Source organism: Vanellus vanellus (genome assembly GCF_965231255.1).
Source record: "Vanellus vanellus genome assembly, chromosome: Z".
Taxonomy (NCBI): Eukaryota; Metazoa; Chordata; class Aves; order Charadriiformes; family Charadriidae; genus Vanellus; species Vanellus vanellus.
The window spans coordinates 44,531,896-44,544,501 of NC_138908.1; the positions used below are offsets into that span (position 1 = coordinate 44,531,896).

The 12,606-nt window shown below is 38.7% G+C and overlaps 1 protein-coding gene across 1 annotated transcript in view; it reads left to right on the plus strand.

Moving 5' to 3' along the window:
* The window catches only part of FRMD3 (FERM domain containing 3), a gene marked incomplete at its 3' end in the record, with an annotated part of 142,759 nt that overhangs the window by 111,991 nt on the left and 18,162 nt on the right, over positions 1-12,606 (plus strand). Inside the window, exons 7-12 of the mRNA XM_082498102.1 lie at positions 1,618-1,705; positions 3,456-3,544; positions 5,812-5,875; positions 6,894-6,982; positions 10,282-10,356; positions 10,935-11,003. Of these exons, the coding sequence (XP_082354228.1) occupies positions 1,618-1,705; positions 3,456-3,544; positions 5,812-5,875; positions 6,894-6,982; positions 10,282-10,356; positions 10,935-11,003 (474 nt within the window). The remainder of the gene's footprint in view (positions 1-1,617; positions 1,706-3,455; positions 3,545-5,811; positions 5,876-6,893; positions 6,983-10,281; positions 10,357-10,934; positions 11,004-12,606) is intronic.

Sequence of the window (12,606 nt, forward strand, 5' to 3'; positions counted from 1 at the left end):
TTGCCTATTAAAGGCTCATTTATGGTCTTACAGTTGCGATTACACTTAAAGTTGTGATTTATTAGTACTGAAAGGGGAGAAAAGCAGTTTAGTAGAGTCATCAGAAAGTTGATTGGGCAAAATAAACATTTTTGGTTTGTTTGCTGTTTTCATGCTGTCTTCCCCTCAAATATTTAGCTGTGTAAATGCACGTTTGTAATTTTTGGTGTTCCACTTGGTACATGTGGTGGAAAGTGGATAGTGGTGAGAAAAAGACCAAAAAAGGAAGGGGGAATACAGGCACTTCTTCCCTAATCTCATGTGGTTTTTATTCTTTGGAATCTAAAGATCAACAAAAATGTGATCTGAAACAAAGCGCAAGTAGTGTAGTGTCAAGCAGGACCAAAAGACATACGGAAGAAGCCAAAGAAGTATCATGGGATTGACAGGGAGACGATGAGCCGTGAAGTACAAAGGAGCATGAATTAAAACTTCGTAACAAAAAGGTTGTTGATGCTTACTCGGTAGGTTCTAAATAGGGTTTGTCATCCACAAGCACGCTACCTACTGTCTTAGTCGTTAAACTGAACTTTAGGCTGGGTACTGAATCTTGTATGTCAATGCTTGTTGGTGTCTCGCTACTGGGGGATAACAGACTTACAGGGAAATTATTCTACACCAGTGCACAGAGCAGTTTTTAAATGCCAATTCCCAAGTGCCATTGGTCATGGTGTGAGACTGGAGCCCAAAATGCAGGGGTAAGATAAAGTATGACTATCGCTGTGTTCTTTGAAGATTTGTCTATGGCTCATTTTTCGGATAATTTGCATGAGAAGCATTTATGAGGCCTGGCTTTCTAAGGATCCCAAGCACTGCTCATTGTTACAAAACCATATTATCTATCAGAATCATATACTGTAGTGATGCAAATACCAGAATAAAATAATACTTGGAACAGTTCACTGGCAAACAGGCATTGTAAACCTGTGTTAGAGCTTATTGCAACGGCAGGAGTTAGAAGAGCAAAAATCAACTAATAAAACTTACTCCAGAACTCAATTCTTGCATGCCATGTTTCAGGCTTTAGTGTATATTCATGGTTGATTATAGACACCCTAAAAATAGGAGCATATAATGGAAACAGATTCTGAACTATCATGATGGTAACAGGCACTGCTATAATTAGGTGTGCATCTGAGTAGACAGTGTAATATGATTGCTGTGTTTATACCCTGTGCTGGAAGGAATGTTTGTTAATGTGCACAATCCTTTTAAATGAGTTGGGGAGCAAGGGTTTGTGGAAAAAAGATGCTGAGGTTTATATCATATTCAGGCTGACGTGTGCAGAAAGACTACAACTATTTGCAGGATATTGGATAACTCTAGTTAACAGCATAACATGTTGTTATCTCAGGATTAAGAAAAAACCAGAATTTACCTGAAAACATCAGGCACTGTACAATTCAGCAAACAAAAACATGTGAAAAGTTTTCTGTCTTTGTATTATAAACAGAACATGGTTGGAATAGTTTGTATTTCAGTAAGAACTTTTCTTTCCTCCCTTTTAAACTCTCCAGTCAAAAAGTCTTTTTCTCCTATTTTCTTTTTGCTGTCAAACGACTTCTTTTGTAATTTCAGAGGTCAAAGCCCAGCAGTTGCTGAATTTAACTTACTCCTGAAAGCTTATTCTTTGGAAACTTACGGTGTTGATCCTCATCCTTGCAAGGTAACAGTTCTTTTTACGGTCATTTAATAAAATGTTCTTTTTGCTAACATTTAGTAAAAAGCCATTAACTGAGTTCATTTAGCTCTGTTTATATCCAGGCACAAATAGAAAGTAATTTATAAAAGAACTTGTCCTGGAACTACGTATTACTGTTAAGCCTTGGAAGAACATTGACTGGTTGACATTTCTGCATCAGCCAAAGGAAAGGTCTCTCCAGAGGAAGCAAAACATCATAGCAGAATGAAGTAGAGAGTGATGACAAAAGCTTTGATTATACTTCATAATTTCTCTGCATTTAATGCAAAGATTTCTCTAGATACTCCAGATGTGAAATATTTTTTGTTTGGCAAGATTTTCAGCATTCAGCGTTATTCTTGTCCAGAAGATGGAACAAATGGTTAGTCCTTGGCAGATTATTTTTTCAAACACTGTCAAAATATGCCAATCTTAGGAAGAACAGCAAACCAAATGTACAGAGGGGAGAACTGGGTATACATTTGCGTATTCCTCCACTTTGCAGTTTTGTGGTTCTCTATAAGAAGGTGATTTTAGTTACCAGTTGTGATTATTCCTTACACCTCCATTTTTAATTACTTGGTTTTATCTGCATAACCTGCAGTGTTTGTTTTTGGTGTTACATGCTTCATGTTTTAACTGCCGCTTTTACTTTGGCTTGTATATCATTTCATTTGGTGGACCGGCAGTGCTGTCCAGTTAGCTGTTCTGGTGGTGAGCACACTTAAACAGCTCTAACATAAAACTGCATGGGATTTCATATATATTTTGATACGAATGGTGGTCCTGTGTGAAATTCAGGGGCTGGTTCAGAGCTCGGTGAAGTCGGGGACTTTAGTTTGGAACTATACTGCGGATTTTCAGGGGGCATCCCAGAGACTCCTGTTGGCACTTAGGACAAAGTCAAAACTGGCTCAGAATTTCCTCTTTACTTGTGTGGCAGGGCTTGTAGTGTGAGGGCATGCAGGGGTTCACAGCCCATGCTTAAGGAAAATTTTTTGGACTTCTGGAAGTGAACTGCAAAGCAAGTTGGCTCCTTACGATGCGCTCCTTCCAGTGCTGTGGCTGCTACCCCCGGGAGCAGCACTGTGTCTGTCCCCCCATATTTTATTGGTGGTGAGGGTCTGGAACTTGGGATGGACAGGAAATCCAGTTAATACAAAACTCGCCTGAATCATTGCTTGTAAACTGTGAGCCAGAACTTTCAGCGTGGAATTAAAAATTTAAAAAATGGCCTTTCCTGTTTGAAAGGCAAGTATCACTGTATGTTCTGGTTTGTACTCAAGAGGACTTGCTTGTTGCAGTAGATGCTGACTGTCAGCAGTACTTCCAACACGACATCTTGCAGAGGAACAATGTATTGTCAAATCTTAGAAAATATCAGTGTTGAAGCGGATACGGATCAGTGGTTTGTAGTTAGTCAGCACTTTAAGAATGGGACATACACAGAAGTGTGTTTTCACCACAACTAGTAAGTATACCTAAGGATTTCCCATTGTCATCAGTTACATGTATGTGGAAACAAAGCATAAGATGCTGTTAAATGCCTACAAATAAATAAGGCCTGTATTGCCAAAAGCAGTCTTTGTTCCTTAGAAGTGTACAATTTGAAGGCAAAATTTATTTCAAAAAGGAAAACAGAATAGAGGTAGTCTATAGTGGAGTGATTCATGCTATCAGTAAGAAATACCTCACTGGATGAGGGAGAATTTATATTTCTTTTTTCTCTTTCAAGGACTCAACGGGGACAACCACATTTTTAGGATTCACAGCTGCAGGATTTGTTGTTTTCCAGGGGAATAAAAGAATTCATTTGTTAAAATGGTAAGCATGTGAAGTAAGACTAGATTAATATGCAAGAGTCTTTTCTCCTGTGTCTTCCCTACTTCCTACTATCTTTACCTGCATTTCTTGTCTTTGAGGTGAACCACAAGAATATTCCTTCTCTTGTCCCATCATGGTTCTGTTTTAAAGGAGCTTAGATGAGAATTAGAGTAATGATGATTTGGTCTTATTCTTCCTCCAGTGAAAATTATTTCACAGGGTGCAATTAGTCAATATAGTGGACAAACGCTAAAATTGAGTAAGTTGATTTTTCAGCTGTGCTGTAAATCATCAATGAGGCTTATTGGCACAGATGCCTGGGAGAGTTTCCAGGAGTCCACCTGCATTTTTATTTGTGACTCTTGGAAATGTTGCTATTTCCTCATTTGATTAACCTCAATTTGAAAACTGTAAAAGAAGGTACTTGGTAAGGAGAGGAGGAGGTGAGAATACCTTTGAATTTTTATTTTTTAGCCTCTTTTTTTAAGAAGCAGACACTTATGGAATTGTCCTTGGTTTGTCTGGCTTTGCTTTCCTTTTATGCTTCTGTAAGACACTTGACTTAATTGGGCAGCCTCAGCCTCAGTTTGAGAGGTAAAAAGTGAGCTCCCACAGGTGGTGTGAGAGCACTGTGAGGACCATGCCCTCTGCAATGCGCTGCAGAGTGAGCACAGTCATGCTCAGACGTCGATAAATCTCATTTTAACCCAGCTGCTAAACAGAGGCCAACAGCAGATACTACTTAGATGTGGCTGCTCCACCTCAGCGCTCCCAACCTGTCTTGTGGGAAGAAGATGGGCAGGAAGTGAAGAAGTGGCGAGGTGTCTTTTTTGCGTAGCGCTGGACTCTTTGCTGTGTATCCACAGAAACCTCCCCGAGAGCTAACCAACCTGAAATCCTCAGAGGTATAAAACCAGCGTAGTGCTGTCTGTATGATTCAGTTCCATGTGGAGCTCTTGGGACGTGTCTGTCAAATACCATCCGTTTTGTGCTGTAATTTCCCCAGGGGTAATTTCCGGTAGCGCTAGTCACAGTGCTGTGGTGGTTTGTGCTTTTGGCGTAAGGACAGTGTAATTGTAATGTCAGTCCACGGTGCAGGGAGGAGAGAGTACCACTTGCCAACCACGTATCCACCATACTGTGGGAAATGCGTTTCACAGCGCTTAGTTTCTTGGTGTATTTGTTTAGTCTGTTGGTAAACCGGATACAAGATGAAATAGTGATAGAAGAAAAGCCATTAAGCTGTCTCAGTGTTAGGTTGGCCGTTGGAAAGTCGATCTGGTGAGATTTATCTGAATGCCATGTACTGCTCCTTTCATTTCTGAGACCTAGAAGTGAATGCGAGTAGCTTTAACTGATATTAGCTGAAATTTGCACTACACAGTAAAAATCCAAATTCATAGTTGATATTTCCTTTTTAATGGAAAAGCTTTCTCAACTGGAATGATTTGTTGTTGTTGTTTGTTTAATGTTAAAGCAAAACTCTTGTTATAAAGTTTCCAGGATAGTATTTTTCTTGCCTTCTGAATTGTTCCCATTTCAACCATCTAAAATCCAAAAAACTAGAGTGTCTCCATTACAATTTAAGCAGAGACATCGTATTGCCTTTATATGGTGCACCGCTGTTCCATATGTAGATTGTGCTTTCAACCTTCGTTAAATTAAATTTTGACATTTTTGACATTCATCAAGGTTTGAAACTCACAAGGCCCCAGTAATAAATGCTGTCAAACATTTTCTCTTTCTTCATGTTGTATTCTATGTAGTCAGTTACTAATATGTGTGACATGAAACCACAAATTAAATAAAATAGATAAGATGTTGTTGGTAAAAAGTGCCTGCATCTAGAAAATTGTATGCCTTCTTATGCAACATATGCAGGCTAAGAGTATTGCCTTTCCGGCAATTTAATTATATTAGAGGTTCCAAGATTTTAAGATATAAGAGGAATTACAAACCATATGATAAATAGAATGTAAACATAAGCTTCTGCCTACTTTTAATTTCCTCTTCATTTTCCAACAGCCAAAGTTAATACTTTGAAGGTGCATAGGGATGTAAAGGAAATATTCTGGGCCTGTGTTCTCTGCTTTAAATAAAATTAGAATATTAAATGCTTTTATGCTAAAGGCTGTAAGACTCCTGTTGAGACTGTCATTCGGCAGCCTGCTTGACTTTGGGAATCAGGGAAACTTGCATGCAAGTTGCTTTTCTTAGCTGTAGGTCTACCTATTTTTCCTATACTTAAATGATTTTTCTCTTTTTAGGTGTGATGTCTATAAACTGAAATTTGAAGGGAAGACTTTTTATGTGTTCGGAGCTCAGAAAGAGGTCAGGTTTAATGTTTTTACAGAACTTCTGTATTTGATTTAGAGTCAACTAAAACATAACATCATGTTTTAGCTAAACAAAATTCTGAACAATCCATAGTTGTAATTCATATTGCAACTAAAATATAGAATATGAGTGAATGTGAATATTGATGTTGTCAAAAGAATGTCTACTTTGCAAGGGGTTGAGACATTTCTCACTTAACATTCATGCAGTGCTGTGTTGATAGCTTATGGTTTTGGTCATCTGTGTACTCAAGTTTTAATGGATTTTAACGCACTAAAGCTGTACCCACCCACTCTAAAGCATAAGCCACATCTGTATATGAGTGAAAATTCAGATGGGCATTGATACCTGGATCAACGTGAGGTATTTTTGGCTAATTAACGATCACCGCCTCAAATGTTGGCCAGTTGAATAGGCTGGAGTCTGTCCTGCATAATTAGGAGTCCTATCCTTGGGCTCTTGCCATTGAAATCATAGAGATTTTTGGCTCCACCGTGCTATAATTAGTTCTTCCCCTAGGGCAGGGTGGTATAGCCCAAGATTATGGCTTTGGATGCAGACTAGGTGGGGAACAGAAAACGGAAGAAGAAGATAATGCCAGAGGTATTGGGCGCTGTTTGTGTGGTTGCAGTGAGGAAATAGGGGACAGGGAGAAGTGGCCGGTGAGTAGTGCAGCAACTGTGCAACCTGGAGTATTGAACAAAGAGATTTTCCTGCTTGGAGTTTGGCCTAAAGACTGTTGGTACAGATTTATTCTACACGCCACTTGTACATATGCTCTTCTCTGCCCCCTCCAAGTATCCCCTTTTATTTCTGAAACAATTGCCTGGGCAGTTTAAATATCAGCTGCGTGAGTCGTACTTATGTGGCAGAACCACAGATTGAGGCTGCACAGGATCACTTGGTCTTCAGTGTGTCTGGTTCATGTTGAAGCCATCAGGTACAGATACTTCAATCTTTGAGAATTCAACATTTTCATTACTTCTCTTTGCTTTCTTTTCCTTGCACTTAGAAAAAGGCTGTGCTGTCATTCCATACCTCTACACCAGCGGCCTGCAAGCATCTTTGGAAGTGTGGGGTGGAGAACCAGGCTTTTTACAAGTACGTAAACCTGAAGTCATTATCTATACTAAACGTAAAAAAATGTGCATGTGAGTAGAAGGTTGTTCAATGTGAAATGTTCCATTTAGTTAACAGAGTTCAAAATGCAAACAGAAAATATGCAAGTTAACAGGGAATATGATTTCATTTCAAGCCAGTATTATAAATTGTTTAAAATCTGAATGAGGCGGGAGGGTGTTGCCAGTGAATAATTACACTTTTTCCAGCACACTGTTTTTGCCACTCTGTAGTGTGATGTTGGATGGACACAGTACTGCATTTGTGTCTGGGAACATACTTGTTAATCTTAGTCCTGCTGTTGAATACCTTGAGAATGGAGGAAACAGTCTGTTATGCTTGATTTTCTGGGTTCTTCTGCCAGTAGCTAACGTTCTCCCACTTGAAATCCAAAGCTTAGTAAGAGTTGATTGAAAAATAAATAAAAATTTCTGTGCAATGATTGAAGAAAAAAAAAATATTCTTAGATACATTTTGAAAGCTGCCAGCCATCTCATTTAAAAAAAAAAAAAAAAAAAACCAGCCTGTAAATTGACAAGAAAAAAGGAGTATCTTCCTTCCTATTCCCGAAAAGAGAGTCTGAAAATAATTCCTCATTAAAAAGCTCCTATGCGTTCTTCCTGCCTTCCATTGACTTTGTTAGATCTGTTTATTAATGCTTCCCTTTAGGCATATAGTTTTTATTCATGCTTCTTAGTCTCTCCTTACAGTATCTTGCATGTTTTATAAAAAATATTGTTTGTTGGAGCATAGCAACACCAGGGGGCTGCTACAAGGGTGAGTAATAACTAAGTAGGAAGAATGTGTCTTCTAACATGGATGTCAATGACCTGCTTTATTTTGGAGAAGAATCCTTCACTGATACAATAATATATCAATATAATGTATTCAATTGATACATGAAGAAACGGGAAATATGAGCTGGCACAATACAGCTGTTAATTATCTATGTTAACATCTACTGTGTTTGAGATGGTATTAATAAAAATATTATCAGGAAGTGCTTTCCATTGGAAGTACATGTAAGTAGGAAAATAGTGCATGGTGTTTGAGCGGTTTTATTTTATGTTGCTAGAAATAAATATAGGGAATAGGAAACAATTCCCACCCAGAGGAGAGAACTTAGTGCTCAAAGTAAAGATGTTTGAGGGAGACTCATAGGAATATCTTCTCTCTGTTGTTATTGTTAAATGGTTGTAATATGAACGGTTTGGGTTGTGGTCACAAATACCTGGTTGTGGTGGGTTTGGCCTTGACTAGGTGCCAGATGCCCACCCAGTTGCTCTCTTACTCCCTCTTCACAGCAGATCAAGGGGAGAAAATGAGACAAAAACAGTTCATGGGTTGAGATAAAGACAGGGAGTTTGCTTACCGATTACTGTCATGGGCAAACCAGACTTGACTTGGGGAAGGTTAATTTAATTTGTTTCTCACCTTCTTACTCGATTTTTAAATTCCAATAAAGACAACACTGAAAACATCCCTCCCCTGTTTCTTCCTTGGCTCAACTTCACTCCTTCATTCCCGACTCCTCTATGCCCACTTTGCACCGGGCAGCACAGGGAGATGGCTAATGGGGGTTGCAGTCAGTTCATAGCAGTTTCCCTCTGCTTCTCCTTCCTCCTGACACTTTTTTCCCTGCTCCAGTGTCCTTCATGAACTGCTCCAGCATGGGTCCTTCCCATGGGTTGCAGTCCTTCCAGATAAACCTGCTGCAGCATGGGTTCCTTTCTGCAGGCTAGAACTCCTGTCAGAAGCTAGCTCCTGTGTGGGGTCTCCAGGGGCTGCAGCTTCCCTCAGGACATTTCCAACTGCTGTAATGCAGGGTCTTCCACGGGCTGCACTGTAGATATCTGCTCTGGCGTGGCCTTGCATGGGCTGCAGGGGAACAGCCTGCTCCACTGTCGTCTTCTCCACAGGCTACAGGTGCTGTGTCACCTGGAGCTTCTCCCCTTTCTTCTCTGACCTTGGTGTCTGCAAGGCTGCTTCTCTTATGTTTTTTCTACTTTACAGATGTCTTCAGGGCACTACTATGGGGTTATTTCTTTAGTACAAGTGCTTAAAATTATACTTTTGGTGGGTCTTAAGAAAGGACTAGTTTAGTAAAATGAAGATGGGTAGTGATATTCAATGGAGAGGAACCTGGCTGATAGATTGGAAAATAGTAATGGTTAATATGTGGAGTGCAGAAAAATACCAACAGTCTTCCAAACATGAAACTGAAGCCAAAGCAATCTGTAAATAAAGGCTTAGGATAGTAGTTTTGAAACAGCAAAAGTTTTCATATATTTCAAAGAAACTGAGCTGTACAGTGTGGTCTGTTAGTTACTTAATAGCATTAGATAAGTCCTGTTTGTTTATGTTCTGTATGATACTAACGTATTCTAATTAGATTAGAACAGATGTAGCCAGGTTGTGTAAGTAATTAATGATAATGGCACTTTCCCTTAATTAGATTTGGTCCTCTGCTCTGCTTAGAAGAGCTTGAGACTTGGAATTTAAGAGTAGGTCGTGATCTCTTGGCATTTCTTGATAAACAGAGCTTTAGTCCTGTCTTGATCCAGGCTCAGGGTTGACTATTGTGATTATTTTCAAGTAGATACAAATCATAGAAGATTGTCTGCTACGGTCTGGGAATGAGAGGCTCGATATGAAATCAGTTTGCCATTTTGAAGGCAGAGAACATCAAGGAGATGGTGTCTCTGAAGTACTCTTCCATGATCTTTGTGATAAAAGACTGTGGTAAAAGGTTGCCATGTACTTCGTGATTAGAGAGAAGCAGTAGGATATGATGTAGGCTACTAAGAAGTTGACTGTATAGAGACATTAGAAATTAAACTTATTTTGGAGACCAGTGTTAGCATTTCTTTATGATTTCATTGCTTTACTAGTGGGGAAGTGGAAATAGCCATATCTTCCCACAGGCAAGGTGGTGTTAGGGCAAACTTGTCCTACGGGCTTTTGGTGTACCACGGTCTTTCCCTCATCCTGTGAATGAAAGTCCCTAGAGATGCAGCAAGTGTCGGCATTTAATTTTCTTGCTTTCCTATCCGGGTAATTACTTGTTTTATGTTCAGTCATTCTGTGCTGACTGGATTGTTTTATGTATGCTCTATATTCTAATTTGTATAAAGGCCTTAAAAAAAGTTGGAAAGCCTAACTACTGAATATTACTTTGTGGTATAAAAATAACAAAGCTTGTATTTAGCTGCATTCATTTTTGCTTATCACGTTCCTCCTGTGCTGAAAATGTGACAGCCTCTGTTCTTTTTTTTTTAAAGGTATGCAAAATCCAGTCAGATCAAGACCATGTCCAGCAGCAAGATATTTTTTAAAGGCAGTAGATTTCGATATAGGTGGGTGTTTGCTGTTTGTTTTTCACAGTAAACCATTTCAGACAGTAAAAGAAAACTTCATTAATTACTTATGGCGAATTGAGGGCTTTTCCTTCTTGAGAACATGTTCACACCTAATCCAGATCAGAATTCAAAAGATTTTGTTGTCTCTTTAGTGTCACTTATAAAATAAACCTTTGGCTTCATGCAAACTTCTGTCAAAGAGAAGTTTCACCAGAACAGGGCTCCACTTCTGGTGCAGTTTCTCTAAAAACAAGGATGCGTGGCTGGTGTAGAGATTATATGCCCCCTGTAACTGGGCAACTCTGGACCAAGGGTGTGTTATGGGACAGTCCAGTCCCACTCCTGGCGTTCTGCTGCAAAAGGGTGCTTTTTCTTCAGTGGCTTTGCAGACAAGCGGTCAGCAGAATTTTTCATCTGTGGTGTTATATATCCACTACACGGGATTTTTTTTTCTTTTTTGCTTTTTCTTTTTCTTCTTTTGAATGTAGCTTAATTGTTCATGTATGTATAGTGCCTGGCATGTAACGAGCTCATCTTAGTATTTGCTTGAATATTTATTTCATGTTTTAATGCAGTGGAAAAGTAGCCAAAGAGGTTGTGGAGGCAAGCTCTAAAATCCAGAGGGAACCTCCAGAAGTTCACAGGTATGTCTTGACATTCAATATTAAAGTTTAAGGACTAAGAACAATTATTGTTCTCTACAGAGAAATTTTCTTTCCTTTTCTGTGACATGTAATGGGTGTCATTCTGAGGTCCCACAACGAGGCATGCAAGCCTTGGGAAATGTGTGTTGCCAGTGTTAGAAAATTCTGACAATAGTGTATTGTCTCCTGCACAAGGGAACTTAATATGTGCTGTTTTGAAGCCGGGTTTAATCAATCAATCAGATAAATAGCTTATGTTATTTTCTGTGTTATGACATAGAATGTTACTGCATGATCCTGACAGTAAAGTACATTCTCATTCCGTTCCTAGTTCTTGCTTGGTTTTAAAAGATTCTGGTTTGTGCATGTATATGGGTACGTTTAAAGGTATACTTGGTAGTTTTTCCATAATGCAGTCAGATTAAAAAGCAAGAGACAAAAGATCAGAGAGTCTTTTTTTTTTTTGGGGGGGGGGGGAAGATTTGGCTTGTTAGAAATAAGCAGCTGGACTTTGCAAGCGAACTAATACTTTCTGGTCCTTATTGCTCATTGTAGTGTTGTAGTGACAGTGGAAATTGATAAGAACGTAATTAAAGTCCTTTGGAAGAGAAGAAAGAGGCCAGTAGGAAAAAGCTATTTAAAAACTTTTTTAAAATGTTACTTAACTTTCTGGACATTCTACAATCATATCCTTATTGTGTGTTTTTTTTTCAAGGGCAGGGGCTGTGTGTTTGGTTTATTTTTAATTGAATATGGATGGGCATTCCATCTATATTTGAGAGAAGAGTGGATTGGCTTTACTAAAGGATAGGAATATGTTTGCAGCAAATATTTATAAATATGTCGTCCAGCCCTACTATGTAATTAATAGTAAAGCCACGCAAGGATGCTTTTGATTGTGCTTTTGCAGATTACATTTAAAAATGGAGTGACCATCTAGAGCATGTTCAATGAGAACACAGAAGGCAGAATATAGGTCCATCATTGAGGCAGGGCAGATTACTTGGGCACACAAATGCATTTTAGATGAAAATAGTTACTTACATAAGGAAATAGCTTATTGCCTGCTTTCCATAGGGTTTCTTTCTTCCATAGGATAAGAAAAGATTTTCATGTAAGATTATTTTTTATCTTGTATTTTACTTTTCTTTGATTTCAGTATTTAAAGTATTTTAAGCATAGTGTTTAAAATTCAGTGTACATAAAGAAACAGATCAGAGGGCGTATAAATTTACAGAGCAATGTCATATGGATTTAACACCCATAAATAGTAATGTATATTTTTTCTGATTAACCTTCTTAAAACGCTTGAATTTACAATATTGTGGTAGCCCCAAGTTCAGTTTCTTAGAAGGTCTAAGAAAAAGTCTGATGATTTCAAGTGTTTTTATAATGCAGGTTTTGAAATGGGAGACACCGGTAGGTAGCTTGTCCTTCTAATAGCACAAATAAGCAAAACCACAGAGAATTTTCAGCCCCCAAAAAAGCAAGCTTTAGAAACAGGTTACCCTGTGAAAGAGGATTTGGGGACAGGAAATGGTAGTTTTTCGGATGCAAAACATTTAGAGGAAATGATAGGATTGAAGGTAAATATATATGTTTT